Consider the following 26,173-nt stretch of genomic DNA (forward strand, 5'->3'; position numbering starts at 1 on the left):
TGGGTGCCCCTGGACTCGACGCTCAGTATCAGAACAAACCCACTGTGTTCCTCCAACTCCACAGGTTCACTGGGGGCAAAAGGGTGAGTGCTCCTGAATCTGGACCCCCTCTCTTGTCAGGTGAGGTCTAGACTTTGTTTGAGTGGTTCTTTCTATCTCTCTTTTTCTAGAATGAAGGTTTCCATCTTTGTCTATGAGCAAGGGATTCGAGTTTCAGGGGGAAAAAAAGAAAACTGCCTTCTCCACCGCTGCTTCACAGCAGGAGGCCCGGGTCACAGTACTGGCATTCTGGCACTGGTGGCGGCACTTCTGGGCTGAAATTAGACAGCATGCTTTTTAAATTGCAGCTGCTTCCAACTAAGCTGCATGAGGGTAAGTCCTCTTGCCTCAAAGAGAAGAGAAAATTGCCCCCTTTGACCACTGGATTCTTTAGGCAACCAGAGACTTTGCAGAGGTATGGGGATGTTTTTCCATGCATGACGTGTTGGAGTCTTAAAGGGCCTCCCATTAGGACGAAGACCAGTAAGGACTCTTGCTCAGCTGGAAAGGTATGAATAAGGGACTGGTCACTCTGATACCTGAAGCACTCTGCTGCCACAAGGTGATAAGAGATTCCAAGACACATAAGAATACGCCTCACGATTCACTGGTGACACCTGGAAGAGTGACACCCACAAAGCGGCACACCTCGACCCAATATACTGTCCGGGCCTTGGTCACTTTTGAGAAGAAAATTCTAAAATTATAGGAGGCTGGGTGTGTGGCTCACGCCTGTAATCCCAGCACTTTGGGAGGCCGAGACAGGTGGATCACTTGAGGTCAGGCGTTTGAAACCAGCGTGGCCAACATCATGAAACCCTGCCTCTACTAAAAACACAAACGTTAGCTGGGCATGGTGGCTCACGCTTGTAATCCCAGCACTTTGGAAGGCTGAGGTGGGCGGATTACTTGAGGTCAGAAGTTCAAAACCTGCCTGGCCAACATTGTGAAACCCTGTTTCCACTAAAAATACAAAAAGTTGCTGGGCGTGGTGGCTCATGCCTGTAATCCCAGCTACTTGGGAGACTGAGGCAGGAGAGTTGCTTGAACCCAGGAGGCAGAGGCTGCAGGGAGCTGAGATTGCGCCACTACACCCTAGGCTGGGTGACAGAGCGAGACTCCATCTCAAATAAATAAATAAATAAAATTATAGGAAACTGCTCATTGAAACTGAGCTTTGCCTTGAGGGACAGGCCCCCTGCCCCGGTCCCGAAACACCAGCTGGATTTATGTCTGATACCTACGGAGCTCCATCCTGCAAATACCTAGGTAAATGGACCCAGAGGCGTGAGATAAGCCCAAATGAGGGTCTTGAAATTCCTAAATTAATGTATTTGTGCACACAATTGGAAAAGGCAGGATTTAGAACCAGACAAATCAAATGGAGACCTAATTCCTGTTTGTCCTGGCTGCAATCTCATAAGAGATTTGAAAGGTACAATTTTTTTTTTTTTTTAGGAAACTCCCCCAGAAAACTCTTTAAATGCTCAAACCGTCTGCTAAACTTTGCTGCAAGATTTACAAAAGACAAACAGCTTTAAATAATGATTACCCTAGACCTCTAATAAACGAATATGCCCCACCTCCCAAAGTAAACTCCTTGATGTCAATTTTAGAAAGGGAAAGCCAAGAAACAAGTAGGTTTGCTATCTCTTTAAAAACATTTTTTTGAGACTAGAGAAGAGGTCTTGCAATGCTGCCCAGGATTCTGGCCTCAAGTGATCTTCCTGCCTCGGTCTCCCAAAATACTGGGATTACAGGTGTGAGCCACGGCATCTGGCTGAATGTTTACTACCTGCCTGGCTAAAACCTGATTAAAAGTTTTTAAAGAGCTCTACAGTCAAGAGCTGACTTAATTAAAAGCTGATATTTGGCTATATATGTATGCACACACATACACACACACACACATATATATATTTTGACACCTCCGTTCTCTCTGATTTCCTCTCTTCTTAAACTGCTCCTAACTATACCCAATCCCTCTTTCTTCTTGTTGACATGATTTTTGCTAAGGATAATGTGAAACTTAATTGCTTTATGGAAAACAAGATCTCCTTGACTGGCTCCTCTAAGTCCTGTTCTTTGATGTACTTCTGTCTGTCCCTCCTTCCTCCTGCCAACTTTGGTATCACATGAGGGAACCTCTGTTTATCCGCATGAAGCCCCACACACTGTGGGTAAACAGGCTCCTCTCAGGTCTAAAGCTCTATTCTCTTTTACATAGAACTCCTTGATCTCTGTAACTTATCGATACAGACATGTGTACAACATGTGTGCTATACGTTGTGTCTACATAAATGTTATGTCTATACATGTTTTTGTATATTATCTACATGATACAAAATTAAAGATAAACGAGCGCTCACAAATTAGAAGGTAAACCAAGACCAGGCGCAGTGGCTCATGCCTGTAATCCCAGCACTTTGGGAGGCCGAGGGGGGCAGATCACAAGGTCAGGAGATCGAGACCATCTGGCCAACATGGTAAAACCCCGCCTCTACTAAAAGTACGAAAAAATTAGGTGGGTGTGGTGGTGTGCGCCTGCAATCCCAGCTACTCGGAGGCTGAGGCAGGAGCATCACTTGAACCCGGGAGGCAGAGATTGCAGTGAGCCGAGATCGCGCCACTGCACTCCAGCCTGGCGACAGAGTGAGACTCCGTCTCAAAAAAAAAAAAAAAAAGTAAGCCCAAATATTTTCCAAGTTCACGTGACCGGAGTAAATCTTTTGGCAAATAAAACTAGTTTAAAATTGTTGGTTTAATAAAAACTATGTCGGCGGCCGGGCGCAGTGGCTCACGCCTGTAATCCCAGCACTTCGGGAGGCCGAGGCAGGTGGATCACGAGGTCAGGAGATCGAGACCATCCTGGCTAACACGGTGAAACCCCGTCTCTACTAAAATTACAAAAAATTAGCCGGGCGTGGTGGCGGGCGCCTGTAGTCCCAGGTACTCGGGAGGCTGAGGCAGGAGAATGGCGTGAACCTGGGAGGCGGAGCTTGCAGTGACCCGAGATCGCGCCACTGCACTCCAGCCTGGGCGACAGAGCAAGACTCTGTCTCAAAAAATAATAATAATAATAAATAAATTAAATAAATAAATAAAAAATAAAATCTGTCTTCTGAGTTACCAGCAAAATATGTGTGTATCTAACTTTAAGGTTCTTACTTCCATGATACTTGCCTAACATACAATAATAAAAAATGGTTAATAGAAAATTTAACTTGAGATGATGGCTGGATTTGTCTGTCTCATAAAATTTTCCCAACAATCGCTAAAAATGAATAAATTAAATACATATAAATAGAATCAAGTTTATAAATGAACTTTTAATAATAATTATGTTTTATAATATGCCTACTTAAAAAGGTTTCTCAAATCTTTTGGTAATTATGCCCTTAGGGTTTTACTAAGCTAAATTAATGAAAAATATTCACTGAATATCTAGATCATTTCCAAATAAGAGATGATGCTAAGACAATAACTACTAAATATGGCTTCTGGCTTCTTATTTTAGAGAAACAAGATACTGAGATCTGTTAGGAAAAATGTCCTGTTCCATTGAAAAATTGTTCCACTAGAAACCCTATATTTCTAAAAATTATAAAGACTGCATTCAAAAATTACTGCTACATGACTGACAGTTAAAAATTGCTTACTTCTTAGGTTTTTGCTATGAATTACGGTTACTAAGAGTTAAAATTCTAATATGTGATAAGAGAAACAATTCTATATACAGAATGTCTAAGATGTGGTTTTGGTAAGGAAGGTTATACACAAGACAGAGGATGTGGTTTTGTTAAAGGAAAAGCAATTTTACTTATTTTAGAGGTAAAGACTGTATTAAATTAAAGGAATAAAAGAAAGAAAAAATGAGATAAACTGAATAGATATGGAAAGTAGGGAGAAAAAAGAATGGAAAAATTTGTAAGTTATAAAAGATTCATGGAAATCTTATCTTGTATGGTCAAAGCTGATTGAGATTGGATAGATTTGTTTATAAGGTTTTATTAAAATTAGCTTTACCATCAATAATACATTGATGCAAAGGAAGAATTTGTTTTTCTCTTTTGAACAAGATTTTGGTATAGTATTTTTTTTTTTTTTTTTGAGATGGAGTCTCGCTCTGTCGCCAGGCTGGAGTGCAATGGCACGATCTTGCCTCACTGCAACCTCCGCCTCCCGGATTCAAGTGATTCTCCTGTCTCAGCCTCCCGAGTAGCTGGGACTACAGGCACATGCCACCACACCCGGCTTTTTTTTTTTTTTTTAAATTTTTAGTAGAGACAGGGTTTCACCGTGTTGGCCAGGATGGTCTCGATCTCTTGACCTCATGATCCGCCTGCCTCAGTCTCCCAAAGTGCTGGGATTACAGGTGTGAGCCACCATGCCTGGCTGGTGTAGTATTAATAATAGATAACAGAAGATTTTCCGGCCGGGTGCAGTGGCTCACGCCTGTAATCCCAGCACTTTGGGAGGCTGAGGCGGGCGGATCACGAGGTCAGGAGATTGAGACCATCCTGGCTAACACAGTGAAACGCCGTCTCTCCTAAAAATACAAAAAATACATTGGGCGTGGTAGCAGGCACCTGTAGTCACAGCTACTCAGGAGGCTGAGGCAGGAGAAAGGGGTGAATCCGGGAGGCGGAGTTTGCAGTGAGCCAAGATTGCACCACTGCACTCCACCCTGGGCGACAGAGCGAGACTGTCTCAAAAAAAAAAAAAAAAAAAAAAAAAAAAAAAAAAAAAAAAAAAATTTCATTTACCTTTTGGGTAAATTGCAAAACACAAAACAAAAATCCCAAAAAACAAACAACACAGAAAAAACAAAAAAGGTGACGGGGAGAGAAAGATTCTGTTGCTCTTATGCTGTCTTTATTAGGTCTTTTGATTATTTGGGAAAGTGAGTCTCCTCTCTACCAAAGAGTAAAGGTTTTTGCTTTTTAAAATCTTCTAATTATCACTTTGGCTAAATGAATGACTATATTATTTCACAGTAATGTGTGATCCTATTTTGATTAAGTGTTTTAAACCTTTGACACATTTGTAGGGTTTACAAAACCAAATTTCAGGGCTGGGCGTGGTGGCTCACACGTGTAATCCTGGCACTTTGGGAGGCTGAAGCGGATCACTTGAGGCTAGTTCAAGACCACCTTGGCCAACGTAGCAAAATCCCGTCTCTACAAAAAATACAAAAAAATTAGCGGGGTGTGGTGGCACATGCCTGCTGTAATCCCAGCTACTTGGGAGGCTGAGGCACAAGAATCACTTGAGCCGGGGAGGCGGCGGTTGCAGTGAGCCAAGATTGTGCCAATGCACTCCAGCCTGGGCAACACAGTGAGACTTTGTCTCCAAAAAACAAACAAACAAATAAACAAAAAAATCTAACTTCAAATTCTGAAATTAAGTCTTTTTGACCTCGAACTAACTTCTGGATGTCAGGGACCCCAGAAGACCAAGAGAGACATATTAGGCTTATCTGGGATGTTAAAAACCATATGGGAAGTATTGTCACGTAGGAAATGGTGCTGATCTTTTTTGTTACATTTGTATGGGTCTCATTAATATACGTTCCAAAATTGTATAGATTTCTAAAGAAGAAACTATGTCCTCGTATATGTTATCAGTTATTAATTATGATTATTATGTTAAATTGTATGTTGTAGAAATAGCCAAATTTCCTGGTCAACTGAGTCTTTAACCATGGCTGTTCTAAGTCCTCTGTCATACACAAGCAATTATTGTTTTACTTTAATTCTTCTCAAAAAGTATCTTACAGGCCGGGCGCAGTGGCTCAGGCCTGCAATCCCAGCACTCTGTGAGGCCGAGGCAGGTGGATCACCTGAGGTCAGGAGTTCAAGACCAGCATGACCAACGTGGTGAAACCCCATCTCTAGTGAAAATACAAAAATCAGCCAGGCGTATGGCAGGCGCCTGTAATCCCAGCTACTCAGGAGGCTGAAACAGGAGAATCACTTGAACCTGGGAGGCGGAAGTTGCAGTGAGCTGAGATTGCGCCACTGCACTCCTGCCTGGGCAACAAGAGGAAAACTCCGTCTCAAAAAAAAAAAAAAAAAGTCTAATCTGAAATTCCTCATTTTCCCGGAAAGCCAACTTAAAAGGAGTCTATATGGTCAGTCACTAATCTTGCTATACTTTATGCAAATAAAGTATAACACTAAAACTTATTTTGAGAATAAATGGGTCTTGCTATTATTAGTGTCTTTGGTAAAACTGGGGGACTGGAGAGGAAAAATGATGCTTCAGTGGCACATCTGTGTTTAGATTCTAGCCCTGACCATTGTTTTTGGGTTTTTATTACTTGCCTACAGTTTGTACTGAATCTTGAATTCTATCTTGGCTACAGTAAGTACCCAAAGCAGAAGCTGGATTTCATTTTCCTCATGATGTTTTTAGTTGGCTCCCTAATTGGAAAAGGCTCTTGTTTTCATTCTGGCATATACATTCTTGTTTTCGTTATAATCCTTACGTGCATTATATTTCTACTATTTAAATTACTAATCTTCTTGTTTTACTTCCGAGAAAATGAAAATCATGGTATTTTGAAGAGTAGAGATGACTAGACACGCAGACGCAGCTGTACAAATCAGTGACTTAATTCAGGTCTTCTTTTTGCCACTCTGTGAGGCCATCCTACTTCAGCTTTTGGACACACTGAAAATTCCTCACTGAGCCATCTCCTTCCCCCTCCCCCACACAGAACAGGCCTGTCCTCAAGTGAGCCTTCCTAGTGACGAGGGACACCCTGACACTCAGATCAATGCTTTTAAAAAGATTTTGACCAAAAGGGAAAAATGAGAAAGAAAAGAAACTTTTCCTTGAGTAATGCAAACCCCCTTTAAATGACTGAGCCTAGAGGGGAACTGGAATGAGGTAGCAGTCATGTCCCACTCCCCACCTTGAGAAAAACTCATCCCCCGAAGCCACTGACCCTGTGGACTCAAGAGTAAGAGTCCAGAGACAGCTACACATCAACCTCACAATGCCATACACGGACGCCATCACTTACACCCTGTAATTTAATAATGCAGAGCCAATTACTGATCAATGTTATTTTTTAAACCAATGAGAATTCCTGAAAAACACCCTTTGTAATCACTCCTCCCCTGATTTATCCTTTTATCTTTAAACGGTTGAGCTTATCTGTTCTCTGGAGCACTTCCCGAGGTGACTTGAGGCTCCCAGGCTGGTCCTCAACCTTGGCCCAAATAAAATCTCTACTTATATTAATTTTGCCTCAGTTTCTTCCTTTAGGACAACAGGTATAAATGAAGCAATGGAGGAACATTTATGAGGGTAAACGAATGAATAAATGAGTTATGAATTAAGAAAACTCCAGTATTACATTAACACTTTGAAAGAGGCTCAGAGCAAGAGGTGACATTGTCTCTTATCTCAATTATACCTAATGCGTGAAAGGGGGAAGCTATATATTTGCTGAGATCACGCCTGCTTTTAGAAATTGGCAAGACTGAATAGAAACCTGCAAACCTGACTGGTCTCACCCTGGGAGACATAATCATATAATATGACGGACTAATTATTAATGACCTAATGGAGTTCTAGTGACAAACTGGCCAGTAGTACCTTTTGAGTTGTATATTCTTTGGATATGAGGGAACTGTGTTTGAAGAACACGGGTGGCCAGTGGTACTGTGTTTGATATTCATCATGCACTGTTTGCTGGCACACAACTCCTAAAATCTTTGGAATCTCCAAAGTGATGTGTCTTTTTGCATGCTCATATGTTGACTAATGGCTAGCCACCCCTATGTAGCTTCAGGATGGGGGCTGGTCACTGGAATGACCAAAGTGGGCCTGTAAGGTTGGAATGTTTCAGCCCCACCCTCCAACCTCCGGGAGGAGAGAAGGGCTGAAGGTTAAGTTGATCACCAATGGCCAATGGTATAATTAATCATGCCTACATAATGAAGCTTCCATAAAAACCCAAAAGGACTGGGTCCAGGGAACTTCCGAATAGCTGAACACACGGAGGTTCCTGAAGAGTGGTGCTCCAGGAGAGGGCACGGAAGCTCTGCACTCCATCCCCCACGCCGCTCTGCACATCTCCTCATCTGTATCCTTTGTAGCAGCCTTTGTAATAAGCTGGTCAGCATGTTTCCCTGAATTCCAGGAGGGAGTTCTCTAGCAAATTAATTGAACCCAAGGAGTGGGTCACAGGAACCCTAATTAATAGCCAGTCAGAATCACCGGCAAAATAACCTAGGTCTTGTGATCAACATCAGAAATGGGGGACAAGTGGGGACTAAGTCCTCAACCTGTGGAATCTAATGCTATCTCTAGACAGATAGTGTCAGAATTAATTCAATTAGAGAACACCCAGCTGGTGTCCACTGCAGAATCGACTGCTTTGTTGCCGGTAGGGAGAAACCTCCACTCGCTTTCGTGACCAGTGGTCACAGAAACTTTCTGTGTAATTGTTGACTGAGAGAATAGAAAAAACACTTTGGGGCCGGGTGCTGTGGCTCATGCTTGTAATCCCAGCCCTTTGGGAGGCTAAGGTGGGCAAATTCCTTAAGCCCAGGAGTTTGAGACCAGCCTGGGCAACATGGTGAAACCCCATCTCCACAAAAATTACAAAAATTACCTGGGCTTGATGGCACACGCCTGTAGCCCCAGCTACTTGGGAGGCTGAGGTGGGAGGATCGCTTGAACCCAAGAGGCAGAGGTTGCAGTGAGCCAAGATTTGTGCCACTGCACTCCAGCCTGAGTGACAGAGCAAGACTCTCTCTCAAACAAAAAACAAAAAACAAAGAAAGGAAAAACACTGGTTGTTATTCCTATATTCTCACCTCCTTTAACAGATGAGGACACTGAGGCTGAGAAAAAAGGCACTAGCAGCCATGCAGCTGCTGCCCAATATGAGCTGGCTGTGACCCTAGGCGAACTGAGCCAAGAGCCTGCCCCTCTAGCCCCTGCACTGGTGACCTCAGAGTCTGCCTGCAGCCCACATGTAAAATAGGGATTTTTATATCACACCCAACACTCATCTGTACTTGTGTAAATGAAAAGTAATTTCCACAAAACAATATTTATACACACTTCCTCCAAACAATGAACCGTTTTTTCTTCTCTATTTGATGAGGACAAAAGTGCTGAAGCTATTCAACTGATTGTGGCCCAGAAAGAGTTACAAGCATGGACCAGGGGTTCAAGTCTCAGCTCTGCCACTTCCCTGCCGGGTGACCTTGGAAGAGGGACATCTTTCTATGCCTCAGTCTGAATTCAGGTGCACAAAGGGCTCCCAGCAGTGCTGGGCCCAGAGTGAGCAGACAGCTGAGGAAAACGAGGCTAAGGGGGGCTCCCCCGCCCAAGGCCAAGGTCACGTCTTAGCTCTGCTTCCCTGGCGAGCTCCTGGTCTAGGAGGAAACTCTAGCACCCAGCAAGCAGGAGGTAGAGTCTTGGGAAGATGAACTGCCCCAGGGCACATGGAGCCTGAAGAACTGCGCAGAAAGGAGCAAGGCTGAAGGCCTGCAGGCATATGGATGGCCTGATGACAGGTAAGCCCTCACGTTCAGGTGGGGGTCCCCAGTGCTGCTGGGAGAGCCCCCATGGGGAAATGGGCCATGACAATTTAGGTGCTGGGTATTCTGTAAAAGGCTCTGAATTCCCCACCCCCACAACACTCCCTGCCATCTGCCAGGCCTGGGACACAGCTCAGACGGGGCACACCCACAAGATGGCTGAAGCCAACCAGCCCAGCCTCAGGGAGTATGCGGGGTTGGGCCCTAGACTGGGCCAGAGCCTTGAAAAGCCTGCTCCTTACCCTGGGGAAAGATGCTCTTGCAGCTCCGCACTTGATGAAGACCCTGCCTGTAGCCCCTGCTCCTTACCCTGGGGAAACATGCTCCTGCAGCCCCACACGTGACGAAGACCCTGCCCTAAACCTGTCCTTGGGGCTCCCTTCTTCTACCTCACTGTCTCCCCAGGCCCCCTTCCCCCCTGGAGCCCTGCCCCAACCCAACACTGACTGTCCTTCTTGGTTACTCATTACTGAGCCCTGCAGCTCCTGACCTTTACTCAAGCACGTCATCACAGCCACAGCCACAGCCATCCAGAGGCAGCCACTCCTCTTGTCACCATTTTCTAGACTAGGACACCAAGAGACAATGAGGGAGGGGCTCGGCCAAGAATGGCTTGAGAGCCCAAACTGGGAAGGCCTCTGCTCTGCTGCCGCTGCCCCCACCCTTCTAGGTGTCACCCTAACCCCCCGCCACATCTCTGCCCCCATCCAAACATGTGTCCCCTGGACTCATGCTTAGCTCAAGCCTTCACCTGGCCTGAAGTCCACCCTCCACCCCAGGCCAGTGGCCAACAGCCAGTCCAGTCATCTGAGCTGGCTCCACCAACTGCAGACTCGTGCTTCTCAGCCCCTGACCAACTGCAGACTCGCAGCTCCCAGCTCCCTGGTTGCCCCTCCCTACATGACAGAAGCAGCTCCGAGTGTGATGGTTGCAACGGAAGGAGGGAGTGAAGTGTGTCTGTGTGTGGGGGCAGGATAACAATCCTCTCGACACACACTGACCAAGCCCCTGCTGCACCGTCCCCACGCGCAGGACAAGCGCACGTCCCCGTCTCAGGGAGCGAACTCTGAGGTGGGAGAGATAAGGCCGAGGGCCAGGCCTCCTGGGTTCAAATCCCAGCTCTGCCACTAACCAGGTGGGGGTCACTGGGCAGGTGACTTCACCCCTTGGGGACTCAGTTTCCTCATCTGTGCAAGGGGAGTAATCCCAGTTCCCACATCCCAGGGTGCTGCAATGATTCAGCCAGCTTCCCTGAAGGAAGATGCAAAGCATACCTGGTGTGAAGGTGTGTGCTCGCTCTGCAGAGCCTCATACCATCAGGATTTTCATTAGGTGGGTGAGGGCACTAGTAAATTCTCACTGTGCCCTAGGTCCCCTCCCTCATCAGCATATCACACATCCGTCTGCTGTCCCTGGCAGCGTATCACCCTTCCTGTTTTCTCTTTTTTTTTTTTGAGACAGGGTCTCACTGTGTCGCCCAGGCTGGAGTACAGTGGTGAGAGCATAGCTCACTGCAGCCTTGAGCTCCTGGGCTCAAGTAATCCTCTTGCCTCAGCCTCCTGAGTAGCTGGGACTAAAGGTGCGTGCCACCACGCTTGGCTAACTTTTGTATTTTTTGTAGAGATGAGGTCTCCTCCCTATGTGGCCCAGGCTTGTCTTAAACTCCTGGGCTCAAGCAATCCTCTCACCCTGGCCTCCCAAAGTGCTGGGATTACTGTTGTGAGCCACCGTGCCCGACTGCCCTTCCTCTTTTCTTCAAAGTGCAGATCCTCACCTGCAGTTATTCTGCTAACCTATTTAGTGGTGGGTTTTCTGCCTGCCCCTGAAAGACAAGCTCCACCAGAAGAAGAGAGGCTGTGTGGCTCCTGTCCAGCCCCAGCACTAACAATGACAGTAACCATCAGGTGAACCATCACAGGACACTGACCCCGGGCCGAGTACTGGTCTACTCGTGTGAAAAGCAAAAGCTCACCTTTCCTCACAGCTACCCTTGAGGCTGATCCTCTTGTTCTCCTCATTTCACAGATATGGAAAGGAAGGTGCAGAGAGGCGGGGTAACTGGCTCAGGGTCACAAAATGTGAGATGGCTGAATGGAGCTGTGGCCTGGGCACTCTGGCCTGGCCCAAGGCCCCACAGGCACTTGCTGGCTGGGTCAGTGGTAAGCAGAGGAGTGAATGGCTCCTCACACCCATCCCCGCCAGCCCAGCCCTCAGTATCTGCCTGGCTCAGGTGCCAGGCCTGGCCCAGGTGCCAGGCCTGGCCCACTCCCCAGCTCACCGTCTCGTAGTCTCGCAGCGCGGCCCGGAACTTGCCCAGTGCCATGTTGCTGGCAGCCCGGCGGTAATAACCTTTGATGTACTTCTTGTCCAGCTCGATGGCCCGCGTGGCGTCTCCCAGCGCGTAGCCATAGCACTCGGTGCGCAGGTAGGCCAGGCTGCGGTTGCCATAGTAGATGGCATTGCTGGGGTTCAGCTCGATGGCCTGGCTGTAGAACTTGATGGCGTTCTCGTAGTCCTTGGCTGCGGAGACGGAGGAAGAGGCATGAGGCAGTGCTCCAACCCCGTGAGGACAGGCCCTGGGCTGGGTGACGCCCACTCTCCCTGTTCACAGATGGGGAAGCTGAGGGCCACCCTGAGCCCAGAGACATCTCTTCAGCCTGCCCCGCCTGCCTGTCCCAACCAACCTAGCTCAGGGCTCATCCTCTCGGCCACAATCTCCAGGACTCCACACACCCGCCCGCCCACCCCTCCAGCCCCAAGCTGGGCACCAGCAGCAGACTGAGGGAAGAGCACTCCGATAGCAAGAAGAGCAGGTGCAGAGGCCCAGAGGCGGTTGAGCCTTGTCTGAGGGCCACTGAAAGCTGAGGCGGCTGGGTGGAGTGGGCAGGGGGAGGACAGATGAGGCAGGGAGGCTGGTGGGACAGATCCCTGGGCCCCGGGCAGGCACAGAGAGGTCTGGACACTGATGTTCTAAGTGTGGAGTGACACTGGCCAAGGAGGAGAGGTCCAATTTTATTTGAGATGAGCTACAGCTGTGCCCTGCACATTACCTCGTGACCTGTGGAATCCTCATGTCTCCACGGGAGTAAGGACCATCTGGTGCTCACTTTACAGACAAGCCATGGAGGTCTTGCTCAAGGTCAAATGCCCTGTCTGCACCTGCAGAGCCAGGCTTGATCCCTCCCTGGTGCCCATTTGACAGGCAGGAGAGCCAAGGCTTAAACAGCCTTAGAGGCTTGTCTCTACTGGGGGCTGTGAGGTACCGGAGCCATGCAGGGCTTCAGCACACAGGTCCCCTCACTGAACTCTCACAAGCCCAGGGACACTGCATTAACCCCCGTCTCCAAATCTGGGGACTGAAGCTCAGGGAAGAAAGGCCGGTGCTCAAGGTCACACAGCAGGTGACAAGTGGGCCTTTTTTTTTTTTTTTTTTTTTTTGAGACAGAGTCTCGCTGTCTCCCAGGCTGGAGTGCAGTGACGCGATCTCCGCTCACTGCAAGCTCCGCCTCCCGGGTTCATGCCATTCTCTGGCCTCAGCCTCCCGAGTAGCTGGGACTACAGGCACCCGCCACCACGCCCGGCTAATTTTTTGTATTTTTGGTAGAGATGGGGTTTCACCGTGTTAGCCAGGATGGTCTCAATCTCCTGACCTCGTGATCCGCCCGCCTCGGCCTCCCAAAGTGCTGGGATTACAGGCATGAGCCACTGTGCCCGGCTGACAAGTGGGCCTTCTGAGCCAGACCAAGACCAAAAGGCTCCCACTCTCACGCCCCATGCCATGGTGACCTCTGGGCAGGAGCGTGGCACAGGGGTAAGCACAGAGGCAGGAGTAGGTGGCCTGGGCCCAGTCCCTAACTCTGCCTCTTACTACCTGGGTATCCCTGGGCTACTGAGGAACCCCCTGTGGACTAGGGTTTCCTAGAGTCCTTCTGCCAGCAGCCCTGAACAGAGTCCCCACCCTCACTCCCATTTTAATGTTCTCAAGAGCACTCTGAGAGTCCTTCTACCCACAGCCCAGCCCTCCCAGGGCTTACCATCCAGTGGAGGAGACAGATCCATCCCTAGACAGTGGTGCCCAGTGTTTAGGGTTGGGGCAGCTCAGAGGGGACACTGGGGCTGAGACCTGGAGGATGGGAGTCAGTTGGGTGAAGAGATGGAAGAAGAGAGTCCCAGGCTCCAAGAGTGGCTCCAGAGGGAAAGGAAGGAGGGATGCCGAGAAATGGGGACTGACATTACAGAAGGGAGAAGCCGGGTCCTGGGGATGTGGCCAGCAACAATCTAACAACAATCCTCTTTGCCAGGCTAACTCCTGGCAATCTTTCAAATGCTCACGTCCCCTCCTCCGGGAAGCCCTCCTTTACCCCCAGGCTGGGTCAGGCCCCCGACTGGGCTGCCCCAGCCCCTGGGCTCTCCTGTGCCAGCCCTGTCCACTCTCATTGTCACTGTTAGGTAATGAGTGTGTCCCTCCAGAGCTGTAAGCCCCAGGAGGGCAGGGCCTGGGACTTCCCAAAAACAAGCAAGGGCAGAACCGGGCAGCCCAGATCTGACCGACCCTCCCTGGAATGCCAGCACCTTTGAGGACTCCTTCAGGCCTCCTGGCTGTGGTCCAGAGGCCGTCTGGCCTGTGCTCCTGATAGGGCAGCTGTTACTCCAGTGGCACAGGGAGGGGAGCCTGGAGTCTCAGGGCCTGCCACCCAGCTCTGCAGATCTCTAACTTGAGGCTGCAGGCAAACAGCCTCCTCTTTCTGAGCTCTGCCTCACTGGGTGGCCGTGAGGGTTTTACGAACTTGTGTAAGAAAACTGGCTGCAGCAAAAGAAGCAGGCAAAAGAAGTGAATGCATGAATGACTAAATGAAGGGAGGAAGTGAAGGGAACAAGAGGGAATGGGAGGAGCCCGTACTCCATGGGTCTACCCACATACCATATCCTGGCCCTGTTCTATGCGCTTTACAAACAGGACCATATTTAAGCCTCAAGACATTCCCCATTTTAGATGCGAGGAAATAGAGGCCCAGAGAGGTTAAGTCATTTGTCCAGGCGTCATCAAGCAGGTAGAGGAAGACACAGGGTTTGAACCCAGGCAGCCTGAGCTCTCAACCATGGCCTGCTTCCTCCCCACAAGCTCTTAGACCTGGAGCCTCCTTAGGGGTTAAGCATAAGCCCCCACCCCCCATTTTACAGAAGCAGGGCACTGAGGCCCACAGAGAGGGGAAGACAGTTGAGACACTTCCCTTGGACTCAGACATGAGATGGGGAACGAGGCTTTGCCCCCAGGATTTCTGGAATAGGCCTGAACTTACAGAACAACTAGCCACAGTTGAGGGGACAGTCCTCTGAGCCCTGGGGCCCCTCTTCTCCTCAACAGGGCCAGTACAGCTCTGGGAGGGACCTGAACGTGGGAGCCAAGCACGTGGCGAGGAAGGGGATATCCGGGCCCTGCTGCTCACACACTCTGACCTTGGGCGAGTGGTTTCACTTCTCTGAGCCTTGCTTCCTTTATAAAACAAACAGGGCCACTCCTAGCCATCTCCCAGCCCCTGGGGAGGATTAAACCCCACGCCACCACAAGGCTCAATTAAGGTGAGCTGTCATTATTCTTTTTATTGTTATTCCCACAGCCCTGGAGCCTGGGGCTCTGTGCCTGCTACTCCCTGCCAGACAGCGAGGGGCCTGGGCCAGCAGGGCCGTTCTCCTCCGTGCCAGCTCAGTGCCAGGCCCCTCTGGCTGCCTGCCCAGCCCCAGGACTCCTGAGAGCCTGGATCCCAGGTCCTGGGGGGCAACGGGCTCCTCACAATGGCTGCTCCTGCATTCTGATGTGGCCTCAGCAGCAACCCCCATGCAGGCTGCTCCCATTCCAGGGAAGTCCACCTTCCACCCCATCACCCAGCTGAGACAGCCTCATCCTGGACTCCTCTCCACCCCTCAGCCCCCAAAGCCCAGCAGTCACTTCATTTCTTCTGCCAAGTCAGCCTCCTGAACATCTCTCAGATCCAGCCACTCCCTTCTCACCCTCCAGCCCCACCCAGCCCTGGTGTGGCCTCTCCTGCCCAGGTTCCTGGCTCAACCTCCACCTGGCCTCGCAGCCTCTTGTCGTGCCCCTCCAGAGGGGTGTTCCTAAAGCACAAACCTGACCCTGTCCTTTCCCTACTCAGAACCTCCCAGGGCTCCCCAGAGCCCCACTCCCTACCGCCACCCCACCCCAGAAAGCCCTGGCTCCTTCCTACAGCCCTGCGCAATCTGCTCCCTGCAACCTCATCACAACCTCCTCCAGCCTCCTACACTGTGGCCCCACTCACGGCCTCCATGCCAGGCTCTGCTCACCTTTGGGCCTTTGCCACCTGTTTTTCTTTTTTTTTTCCCTGCGTGGAGTACCGTCCACCCTCTCTCCAGGCAGCCGCTCTCACTTCCTCCCTGAAACACTTCTTGAATCTATTTCTGTCCCTCCAGCCTGGCTGGCGATCACCACCCCTCACCTGTCCACTAATCTAGACTCCTTCCTGTCTTACCCTGGAGTCCAGTCTCTGCATGGAAGCCAGGGATCTTTTCTGAATGCTAACTGAACTACGGCACCCCGCTCTTGAAACCTCCCATGGCATCGACCACCCTCAGGATGACACCCATATTCCCCAATCTGACTTCCAAGGTCCTACCTCCCTCTCACGGCTCCCACCGGATCAAACTTCTCCACACTTTGCTTCTGCTCCCGCTGGAGGCCAACTCTCTTCCAGGGCTCCAGATCCTTCCCACTTCCACATTCTCCAGGGTTTTGCTGCTGCAAGTCTCCCCTCTCTCGTGCAGAATCAATTCTGCATCTCTACTGGACTCTACTCTCTTCCATCCTTACAAAAAACCCATCTTTCCCTGACACTGCATGTTCTCTCCTTTTTTTTTTTTTTTGAGATGGAGTCTGTTGCCCAGGCTGGAATGCAGTGGTGTGATCTTGCCTCACTGCAGCCTCTGCCTCCCAGGTTCAAGTGATTCTCCTGCCTCAGCCTCCCGAGTAGCTGGGACTACAGGTGTGTGCCACCACACCCGACTAATTTTTTTAGTAGAGACGATGTTTCACCATGTTGACCAGGCTGGTCTCGAACTCCTGTGCATGTTCTCTTCTTACCACCCTTCCCCATTTCTCCACTCCCCTTCAGAACCAATACTCCTAACACTTAACATTTGCTGTCTCCACTTCCTCCCCTCCCATTCACTCTTCAGCACCTCCTGGCTGCATCACCCCCATCACTCCCCACCAACTGCTCCTGTCAACATCACCACCAGCATCCATGGAGCCAAAGCAATGGCCAGTGCTCGCCTTGGCAGCATTGGACTAAAGGCACCAGCTCCTTGTTCTAGAAGCGCCCTCTTCTCTCAGCCTTCCCGACATCTTTCCTGGCTTCCTTTCCACCTCACTAAGCGCTCCTCCTTAGTCTCCCCCTCTTCCACTTGGGTTCTGTCCTAAGTCCCCTCTCTAGACCCTCTTACTAGATGATCTCCTCCATTCCCAACCATAGTTTGATCATGCCCAAATTCTTCTCCAGTCCAGACTGGCCCATTTACTTACTTACTCAATGTGTCTTCTTGTAGGGCCGGGCATGGTGGCTCATGCCTGTAATCCCAGCACTTTGAGAGGCCGAGGTGGGCGGATCACCTGCGGTCAGAGGTTCAAGACCAGCCTGGCCAAAATGGCGAAACCCCGTCTCTACTAAAAATACAAAAATTAGCTGGGCATGGTGGTGTGCATCTATAATCCCAGCTACTTGGGAGGCTGAGGCAGGAGAATCGCTTGAACCAGGGAGGCGGATGTTGCAGTGAGCCAAGATTGCGCCATTGCACTCCAGCCTTGGCAACAAGAGCAAAAACTCCCATCTCAAAAAAAAAAAAAAAAAAAAATTCCAAACTGGTCTTTGCAATGACTCAGGGAGACCCTGCATGATCTGGCCTCTGTCCTAATCTCATCTGGTTATTGGTCTCCCCCTAAGTAGCCAAAGCCCCAGCCATGCCAGTGTCCTTTCATTCCCCACCCCAGGGCCTTTGCACAGGCTGCTTTACCTCCCTGGAACACTCCTCTCCAGTTCTCCCTCTGTGAGTTTCAGCTTAAATGCCTCCTGCTCAGTAAGGCCTTCCCCCACTACCCTATCTAAAGTAGCCTCCAACCCTTATTCTCTACTTCATCACTCTGCTGGTTTGCTTTCAAAGCACTCATCACAATTTAAGTATTTTACTTACTTACATGTTGTTTTTTTTTTTTTTTTCCATGTCTGGTTCACCTGCAAAATTACAAGCTAAGGACAGGGCCACATGTGTCTCATTCACTGCTATATCCCCAGAGTCAAGCACAGTCCTTGGCACATAACAGGCACTCAATAAATATTTGTTGAGTTAATGAATGAATGGCTGACCCACACTTGACTCTCAATATTCTAAGTGATACTATTCTTGGGAATCTCCACCCCTACTCTCAAGGCCCCTACCATCACATTCCTTTTCCTCGGGTCAGCCCAAATCTCCTACTTCCTTGTTCCCCCCATCTAATGATCCATTCCCCACCCCTACGATGGCCTTCTCTATTGGGAGTGTCCCTCCTCTACCCCTCACTTGGCGGCACCCACCCCAGGACTCCCCATTTGTTAGCGCCATCACTCACTCCCCCACCACATGTCACTGCCTGGTAGCGCCCTCTACAGGCCTCACGTTTGGTAGCGCCCTCATTCCAGTTACCCTCTCGCCCCACAATTGGCGCCCTCCTCAGTCTCTCCACCGAGTAGCATCCGCTCCGCACGCCACTCCTAGGTATCGCTCTCCGAAGCCCCCTATGTCGCCCCTTGGCAGCGCCATCCTGGGCCTCCCTACGCCCAGTCACTTGGTAGTGTCTGCCCCGCGCCCAGGCTGCAGCTCCGCGTTGCCATGGTTCCGCGCGGGCCCGGCGCCCCTCGACCTGGGCCACTGTCCACCCTCCCTGCCAGGCGGGCGCACCTTTGAAGTAGTCATTGGCCTGAGTCTTGAGCTCCTCTGCCCGCTTCAGAGCGCCGTCAGCCGGGGGTTCGTCCCGGGGGGGCTCAGCACACTCAGTCCGCTCGCCCTCCGCCATCGCCATGCCGCAAAGCGACCCCTACCCTGGCAACGGCCGCCAGCGGCACCCGGCCGAACCGTCGCGAAGGAGCGCCCGGTGGCCGCCGCCGCTGCCGCACAAGTGTCGTAAAGCGCGGGCCCTGAAGGCGCCTTTCACGCGCCTGCGCAGGTCCCTTTCGCCATAGAGCGCGCGGAGGACAAGGTGACCAGAGGGTCCCCAGACGGTACCCCTGGTAGAGAGAGCCAATAGGGAATGAGAGAAGGGGCGCGCGGGGAAACAGACCTGGTGTGGCCTCTGCTCCCAAAGTTACCGTGTTCCAAGGCTGTAAAAAGTTTCTCGGTTCTTAAAGTGGGATTTCCCCGCTGTCCTCTAGGGTTGGGGGGTGGGTTGTGAATGTCGCTGGCGGGTGTGGCTGCTTTGCAAGGTAACGCCATGCCCTACGCGGAGCCGGACCCGGGCGTCGAGCCCTATTGTCAGCTAGCTGTGTGACCTTGAACAAATCTTCCCTTCCTCTCTAGGGCCTGTTACCCATCTCTGAAAAATGGGTGGTTTCTCAAGCCAAAAAGGGTCCAACCTTGGGGGTCAGTGTTTTTGAGTTTTTAACTGAAGGCACTCTGGATTTCAAGTCCCGAGCAAGGCTTAGAAGTGTGTTGCACCATCTCCTTTCTTCCTGTGTTCAGCTTCCCAAATCTCGAATCTTCAGATAAACTCTCCTGTTTGTCTTTTTACAGATTCTCTTGTCTGAGATCACAGCACTGATTGCATGCACTGTGCCTCCCTCCAGTTTACCCTGCACAATCTTTTTTTTTTTTTTTTTTTTTGAGAGGGAGTCTCCTGTCGCCCAGGCTGGAGTACAGTGGCGCCATCTAGGCTCACTGCAACCTCCGCTTCCCGGGTTCAAGAGATTCTCCTGCCTCAGCCTCCCAAGTAGCTGAGATTACAGGCGCCCGCCACCACGCCTGGCTAATTTTTGTATTTTAGTAGAAACAGGGTTTCACCACGTTGGCCAGGCTGGCCTCCAACTGCCGACAAGCTATCCGCCTGCCTCGGCCTCCCAAAGTGCTGGGATCACAGGTGTGAGCCACAGCGCCCGGCCGAGGAATCTTTCTAGGACATGATAAAACCATGGCACATCCTCGCTCCCAGCCTTCCATGGCCCCAGCACCCTTAGGAGAAAACCCAAACTCCTGATAAGGAGACCCTGAAGCTGGGCGCAGTGGCTCACGCTTGTAATCCCAGCACTTTGGGAGGCCGAGGCGGGCGGATCACGAGGTCAGGAGATCGAGACCACGGTGAAACCCCGTCTCTACTAAAAATACAAAAAATTAGCCGGGCGTGGTGGCGGGCGCCTGTAGTCCCAGCTACTCAGAGAGGCTGAGGCAGGAGAATGGCGTGAACCCGGGAGGTGGAGCTTGCAGTGAGCCGAGATCGCGCCACTGCACTCCAGCCTGGGTGACAAAGCGAGACTCCGTCTCAAAAAAAAAAAAAAAAGACCCTGAATAGTCTAACCTCAGGCTGAATAGTCTAATCTCCAGATTCCACCCCTTTCCCAACCCCCACCCGCCGTACACCCTTCCAGTCTGTCCTTTCTAAGCCCTCATGTAGCAGTAAGTCCTGTAAGGCCCTGGATCCCCTCCTGGAAGCACACTCCCAAACCTATCTATCCCACTCCCAAACCTCTTGTTAGTCCAACTCCATCTCTCCCACTGGCCCCCAGCACAACAACAATCACCCTAAAGGGCAGATATCAGTATCATCTCCATTTTACAGATAAAGACACAGACTTGCAGAGGTGTTTGACCAAGGTCACAACAACATAAGAAGGTGACAGAGCCAGGATCAGGAATCCCATCTAATTCCTATGTCCTTCATTGCCACTCTACTGCCTCTGTAGGTGCCAGAGCCCATCTTGGTGGGTTAGTAAATTTTTCTTTTGTTTGTTCGTATTGTTTGTTTCGGGGTTGGGGGAAAAGGAGCTCCATAATGGATTTGAATTCTGGGTTTGAGTCCAGCGGAATCCTTTCCTGACTCTGTGACCTTGGGCAAGTGATCACCCTCTTCTAAGCCTCAGTTTCAACCTCTGTAAAGTGGGGATAATAATTATCCCCATCATACAGGATTAGAGGAGAGTTTGATAACATGAGTATAGCATTTGTCAGGGAGCCTGACACAGAGTAGAAATTTTGTATTCACTCCATCACAAATACTCAAAGTGGGCTGGGTACAGTGGCTCATGCCTGTAATCGAAGCACTCTGGGAGGCCAAGGCAGGCAGATCACTTGAGGTCAGGAGTTCAAGACCAGCCTGGCCAACATGGCAAAACCCCGTCGCTACCAGAAATACAAAAATTTAGCTGGGCATGATGGTGCACACCTATAGTCCCAGTTATTAGGGAGGTTGAGGCAAGGGAATTGCTTGAACCTAGGAGGCGGAGGCTGCAGTGAGCCGAGATCACCCCACTGCACAACAGCCTGGGCTACAGAGTGAGACTCTGTCTCAAAAAACAAACAAAACCAAACAAATATTCAGAGTTGGGCAGAGTGCCTAGTGCTGTGATGGGAGGGGGCTTCCGAGGTGAGCTTTTAGGGGCACTTTACCCAATTGGAGCAGGTAGGGAAGGCTTCCTGGAGTAGCTGGTACCTAAACCAAGATGTGAAATATGAGTAGGAGGTAACCAAGTGACAGGAGAGGGGAAGGGAGAGAGGCATTTCAGGCAGAAGGAACAGAAAGTGCAAAGGCTCGAGAGTGTTTTTCTTCCCTTGAAGAGATTCCAATGCACAACCCTGTATGGGGGCTTATGAGAGTGACGTACATGACAACAGACGCACCCACCTGCACATGAGTCCACGGACACACACTCTTGCACACACATGCTCACTTAACTATGGGGAATCATGTCACACAGACACACATTGGTATCCAGAATTACAGCATCAAGCAGTCCCACACATGTACACAGAATCACATCACACAGACATACATAGGTTAAAAAAAAAAAAAATCACAGCACCTTCCACACTCAGAAACACAGAAACCCAAAATAACCAGAAACACACATAAGGCAGAATCACTTCACCCAGATACTAATATGCACTTGTAGAAGGAATCACAACCCCACCCACCCGCTGCAACACAGGTTCACAGAATGTCACGAAGACCCATACACATACACAGAATGACAATGTGCACACACTCGTGCGCACGCACACACACACATACAGATACACAGAATCAGAAAGTAACATGGGGCTGGCGCGGTGGCTCAAGCCTATAGTCCTAGAACTTTGGGAGGCTGAGGCAGGAGGATCGCTTAAGCCCAGGAGTTTGAGACCAGCCTGGGCAACATGGTAAGGCTCTGTCTCTACAAAAAAATGAAAATAATTAGCTGGGCCTGGTGGCATGCACCTGTAGTCCCAGCTACCGGGAAGGGTGAGATGGGAGGATTGCTTGAGCCCAGGAGGCTGCAGTGAGCCGTGATCACACCACTGCACTCCGGCTTGGGTGAGATAGTGAGACCTTGTCTCAAAAGAAAGAAAGGGCCTGGCATGGTGGCTCATGCCTGCAATCTCAGCATTTTGGGAGGCCAAGGCGGGCAGATCACCTGAGTTCAGGAGTTCGAGACCAGCCTGACCAACGTGGTGAAACCCAGTCTCTACTAAAAATACAAAAATTAGCTGGGTGTGGTGGCACATGCCTGAAATCCCAGCTACTTGGGAGATCGAGGCAGGAGAATCGCTTGAACCTGGGTAGTGGAGGTTGCAGTGAGCTGAGATTGTGCCACTGCACTCCAGCCTGGGCAACAGAGTGAGACTCCAAAAAAAAAAAAAAAAAAAAGAAAAGAAAGAAAGAGAGCAGAAGGAAGGAAGGAAGGAAGGAAAGAAGGAAGGAAGGAGGGAAAAAAAAAGACACTCAGCCACCAGTGCACCCACACTCCCAGAGGAGATCCAAAAGATGAGTCAACACGCAGAGCTCTGGTGCCTACCAAGGTGAGGTCTTTATGGTGTATAGAGATTGGTGAGTTTCAGAGCCAGTGTGGCCGGTCTAGTCCCTCCCCTTTCCCTAGCCCAGCACAATTCCCTCCACTGAGGGCCCACATCACCTCCAGAGGGAGGAGGGAGGGGTCAGACCCCCCCATAGCACCAATCTGGATAGGCCACCCCCTGACAAAACAGAGGGAGCAGTGCCTTCCACAAAGGGGGTAAACGGGGCTAAGAAGGGGGAGGCCTTTTCCTGTGGGAGACCAACAGTAGCACCATTTGTAGAAAGAAAGCTGGAGGGTAAGGGAGGCACAAAGATGGTGGCAGAAAGCTGAGGGGTCCTGGCCTCTCTCCCCACCCGGCAATATGCAGACAGCGCCGTGCCTGTGCATGTGCCTGCGCGGCTGGAGAAGTCTTCGGATTGCAAACCACCCAAGGGATGAGGGAGCCCCAGGTGCCCCAAACATGTAGGGTACAGTCAAGGTAAGTGCATGTCTGGAGGGCTGGGGTGGGAAGTGCAGGGGGTTCTGGGGCACAGAGATTGTAGGCAATGAGAATGGAGAGGCATGAAGTCCAGGAGCAGCACAGCCTAGAGGGTAGGGGTCTAGAATGGGAAGATTTAAGACTGAAAGAAGGAATTGGGTAAGTTCAGTGGGGTGGGAAGCCCAGAATAGATTTAGGAGGGTGGGGTCTGGAATTAGGGAGTTGAGGTTATAAGATTCAGAACCAGAGGAATCTTTAGGGAAAAGTCTAGATTCCAGAATCAGAAGCATTTGGAGGCTGAATTATAGAATCAGAGGAATTTGGATCTGAAATCAAAGGCAGTTGGAAGCTGTGAGGCTTAGAAGCAGAGGAATTTATAGAATAAGGTATAGAATTAGAAGAAGCTTGGCTGGGCTCAGTGGCTCATGCCTGTAGTCCCAGCACTTTGGTGAGGCCAAGGAGGGAGAATTGCTTGAGCTCAGGAGTTCACGACCAGCCTGGGCAACATGGCGAAACCCCATCTCTATTTTTTTTTTTTTTTTTTTAATAAAAAAAGGAAAAACAAAAGCCTAAAATCTGAGTTCTAGAACCAGAGAGATTTGGGAACCATAAGATCTAGAATCAGAAGGAGTTGAGGGTGGTAAGATCTAAAACCAGAGAAATGTATAAGGCAAAGTCTAAAATCAGAAGATATTTGAAGGCTGAATTCTAGACCCAGGGTAATTTGGAGTCAGATCTTGAGTGAGGAGGAGCTGGAAATGATGAAGTCTAGAGCCGAGGGAACTTACGGAATGAGGTCTAGAATCAGAAGGCACTTGTAAGTCAGTTCTAGAACCAGAGAAACAGCAGATCACCAGATCTTGAATCAGAGGACCCTGGAGGTGGCACCTTCTAGAAGTTGTGTAGTCTGGAACTAGTGAGTGGATCTAAGAGAACTAGAGCATCGTTCTGGTTCTAGAAGAACTGGTTATTATAAGATAAGGACAGGGTCGGGCACATTGGCTTATGCCTGTAATCCCAGCACTTTGGGAGGCTGAGGTGGGTGGATCACCTGAGGTCAGGAGTTCAAGACCAGCCCTGCCAACTTGGCAAAACCCCGTGTCTACTAAAAAATACACAAAAAATTAGCCGGATGTGGTGGTGGGCTCCTGTAATCCCAGCAATTTAGGAGGCTGAGGCAGGAGAATCACTTGAACCCAGGAGGCGGAGGTTGCAGTGAGCCTAGATGGTGCCACTATACTCCAGCCTGAGCAACAGAGAGACTCCATCTCAAAAAAGAAGAAAAAAAAAGAAGACAAAAAAGATGAGCACATCAAACTCTCGGTACTTGTTTTTGATGAGAGAAAATGAGTCTTGGTTATAGAGAACTGCAGGAGAATAAGCTGAGCCTCATAAGGTCTAAAACAAAAGTGATTTAGAAATTAAGAACTGCCGGGCGCGGTGGCTCACGCTTGTAATCCCAGCACTTTGGGAGGCCGAGGCGGGCGGATCACGAGGTCAGGAGATCGAGACCACGGTGAAACCCCGTCTCTACTAAAAATACAAAAAATTAGCCGGGCGTGGTGGCGGGCGCCTGTAGTCCCAGCTACTCGGAGAGGCTGAGGCAGGAGAATGGCGTGAACCCGGGAGGCGGAGCTTGCAGTGAGCCGAGATTGCGCCACTGCACTCCAGCCTGGGCGACAGAGCGAGACTCCGTCTCAAAAAAAAAAAAAAAAAAAAAAAAAAAAAAAAAAAAAAAAAAAGAAATTAAGAACTCTGGCCAGGCATGGTGGCTCACTCCTGTAATTTCAGCACTTTGGGAGGCTGAGGCGGGTGGATCACTTGAGGTCAGGAGTTCAAGACCAGCCTGGCCAACATGGTGAAACACTGTCTCTACTAAAAATACAAAACTTAGCCAGGCATGGTGGCACACGCCTGTAATCCCAGCTATTTGGGAGGCTGAGGCCCAAGAATCGCTTGAACCCAGGAGGTGGAGGCTGCAGTGAGCCGAGATTGCGCCACTGTACTCCAGCCTGGGTGACAGAGTGGGACTCTGTCTCAAAAAAAAAAAAAAAAAAAAGAGAGAGATTAAGAGGTCTGGATTTGGAACCAAATATATTACCGATCAGGAGAACTGCGCCCAACAGGAAGCTTGGAGTTGTGGGGTCCAGAACCAGAGGAAATCACTGAATATAAGATCTGGAACCAGAGGGAGTTGGAGGGTGTGAGATCTAAAACCAGAGGGATTAATTTATAGGAAGAGGTCTAGAACCAGAGGAAGTTAGTGAATGCTAGAACCAAAATAATCTGGTAGTTATAGAGCCAGAGGGAGTTAGAGGTTGTGAGGCCCAGAACCAGACAATTTTTGGGGATCGTGAGGTTTGAGAACAGGCAGAATGAGAGGCTGGTGAGGTCCAGAACTAGAAAGAGCTGAAGACGGTGAAATTTGAAGCAGAGGGATTTGGAGAACATGAGTTCTAGCTGGGTGCAGTGGCTCACGCCTGTAATCTCAGCACTTTGGAAGGCTGAGGCAGGTGGAGCACTTGAGGTCAGGAGTTCGAGACCAGCCTGGACAACGTGGTGAAACCCCATCTCTACTAAAAATACAAAAATTAGCCGGGCATGGTGGCACATGCCTGTAGTCCCAGCTATTTGGGAAGCTGAGGCAGGAGAATCACTTGAACCCAGGGTGCGGAGGCTGCAGTAAGCTGAAATCGTGCCACTGCACTCCCGCCTGGGTGACAGAGCAAGACTCTGTCTCAAAAAAAAAGAAGAAGAAGAGGAAGAGGAGGAGGAGGAAGAAGAAGAAGAAGAGGAAGAGGAAGAGAAGGAAGAGGAAGAAGAAGAAGAAGGAAGAAGGAAGAAGAAGGTGATCTAAAGCAGACGACATTGGAGGTTGTGTGGTCTAGAACCAGTGCAGGTCAGAGGTTATACAGTCTGGAACTGGAGCAGGTTGGAGGTTGCATAGTTTGGAAGCAGAGGAACTGGGAGGCTGCCCCTGAAGTAGGAGGACCATGAATGAAGTCAGTGTCCAGGCAAAGCTGGGGGCAGCAGGAAGCCCAGAG

At 50.0% G+C, this 26,173-nt stretch overlaps 1 protein-coding gene across 2 annotated transcripts in view; it reads right to left on the reverse strand.

Moving 5' to 3' along the window:
- The window catches only part of PPP5C (protein phosphatase 5 catalytic subunit), a 43,866-nt gene extending 24,925 nt beyond the window's left edge, over positions 1-18,941 (reverse strand). The window contains exons 1-2 of one of the 2 annotated variants that reach the window (XM_055249883.2): positions 18,573-18,941; positions 11,884-12,125 (exon numbers count right to left, since the gene is read on the reverse strand). In XM_055249883.2, the coding sequence (XP_055105858.1) occupies positions 11,884-12,125; positions 18,573-18,693 (363 nt within the window). In that variant the 5' untranslated portion in view covers positions 18,694-18,941. The remainder of the gene's footprint in view (positions 1-11,883; positions 12,126-18,572) is intronic. The other variant, XM_055249882.2, reaches the window with a different exon arrangement.
- Between the last annotated feature and the right edge of the window lie 7,232 nt (positions 18,942-26,173).

This window comes from Symphalangus syndactylus, chromosome 17 (assembly GCF_028878055.3).
Source record: "Symphalangus syndactylus isolate Jambi chromosome 17, NHGRI_mSymSyn1-v2.1_pri, whole genome shotgun sequence".
NCBI lineage: Eukaryota > Metazoa > Chordata > Mammalia > Primates > Hylobatidae > Symphalangus > Symphalangus syndactylus.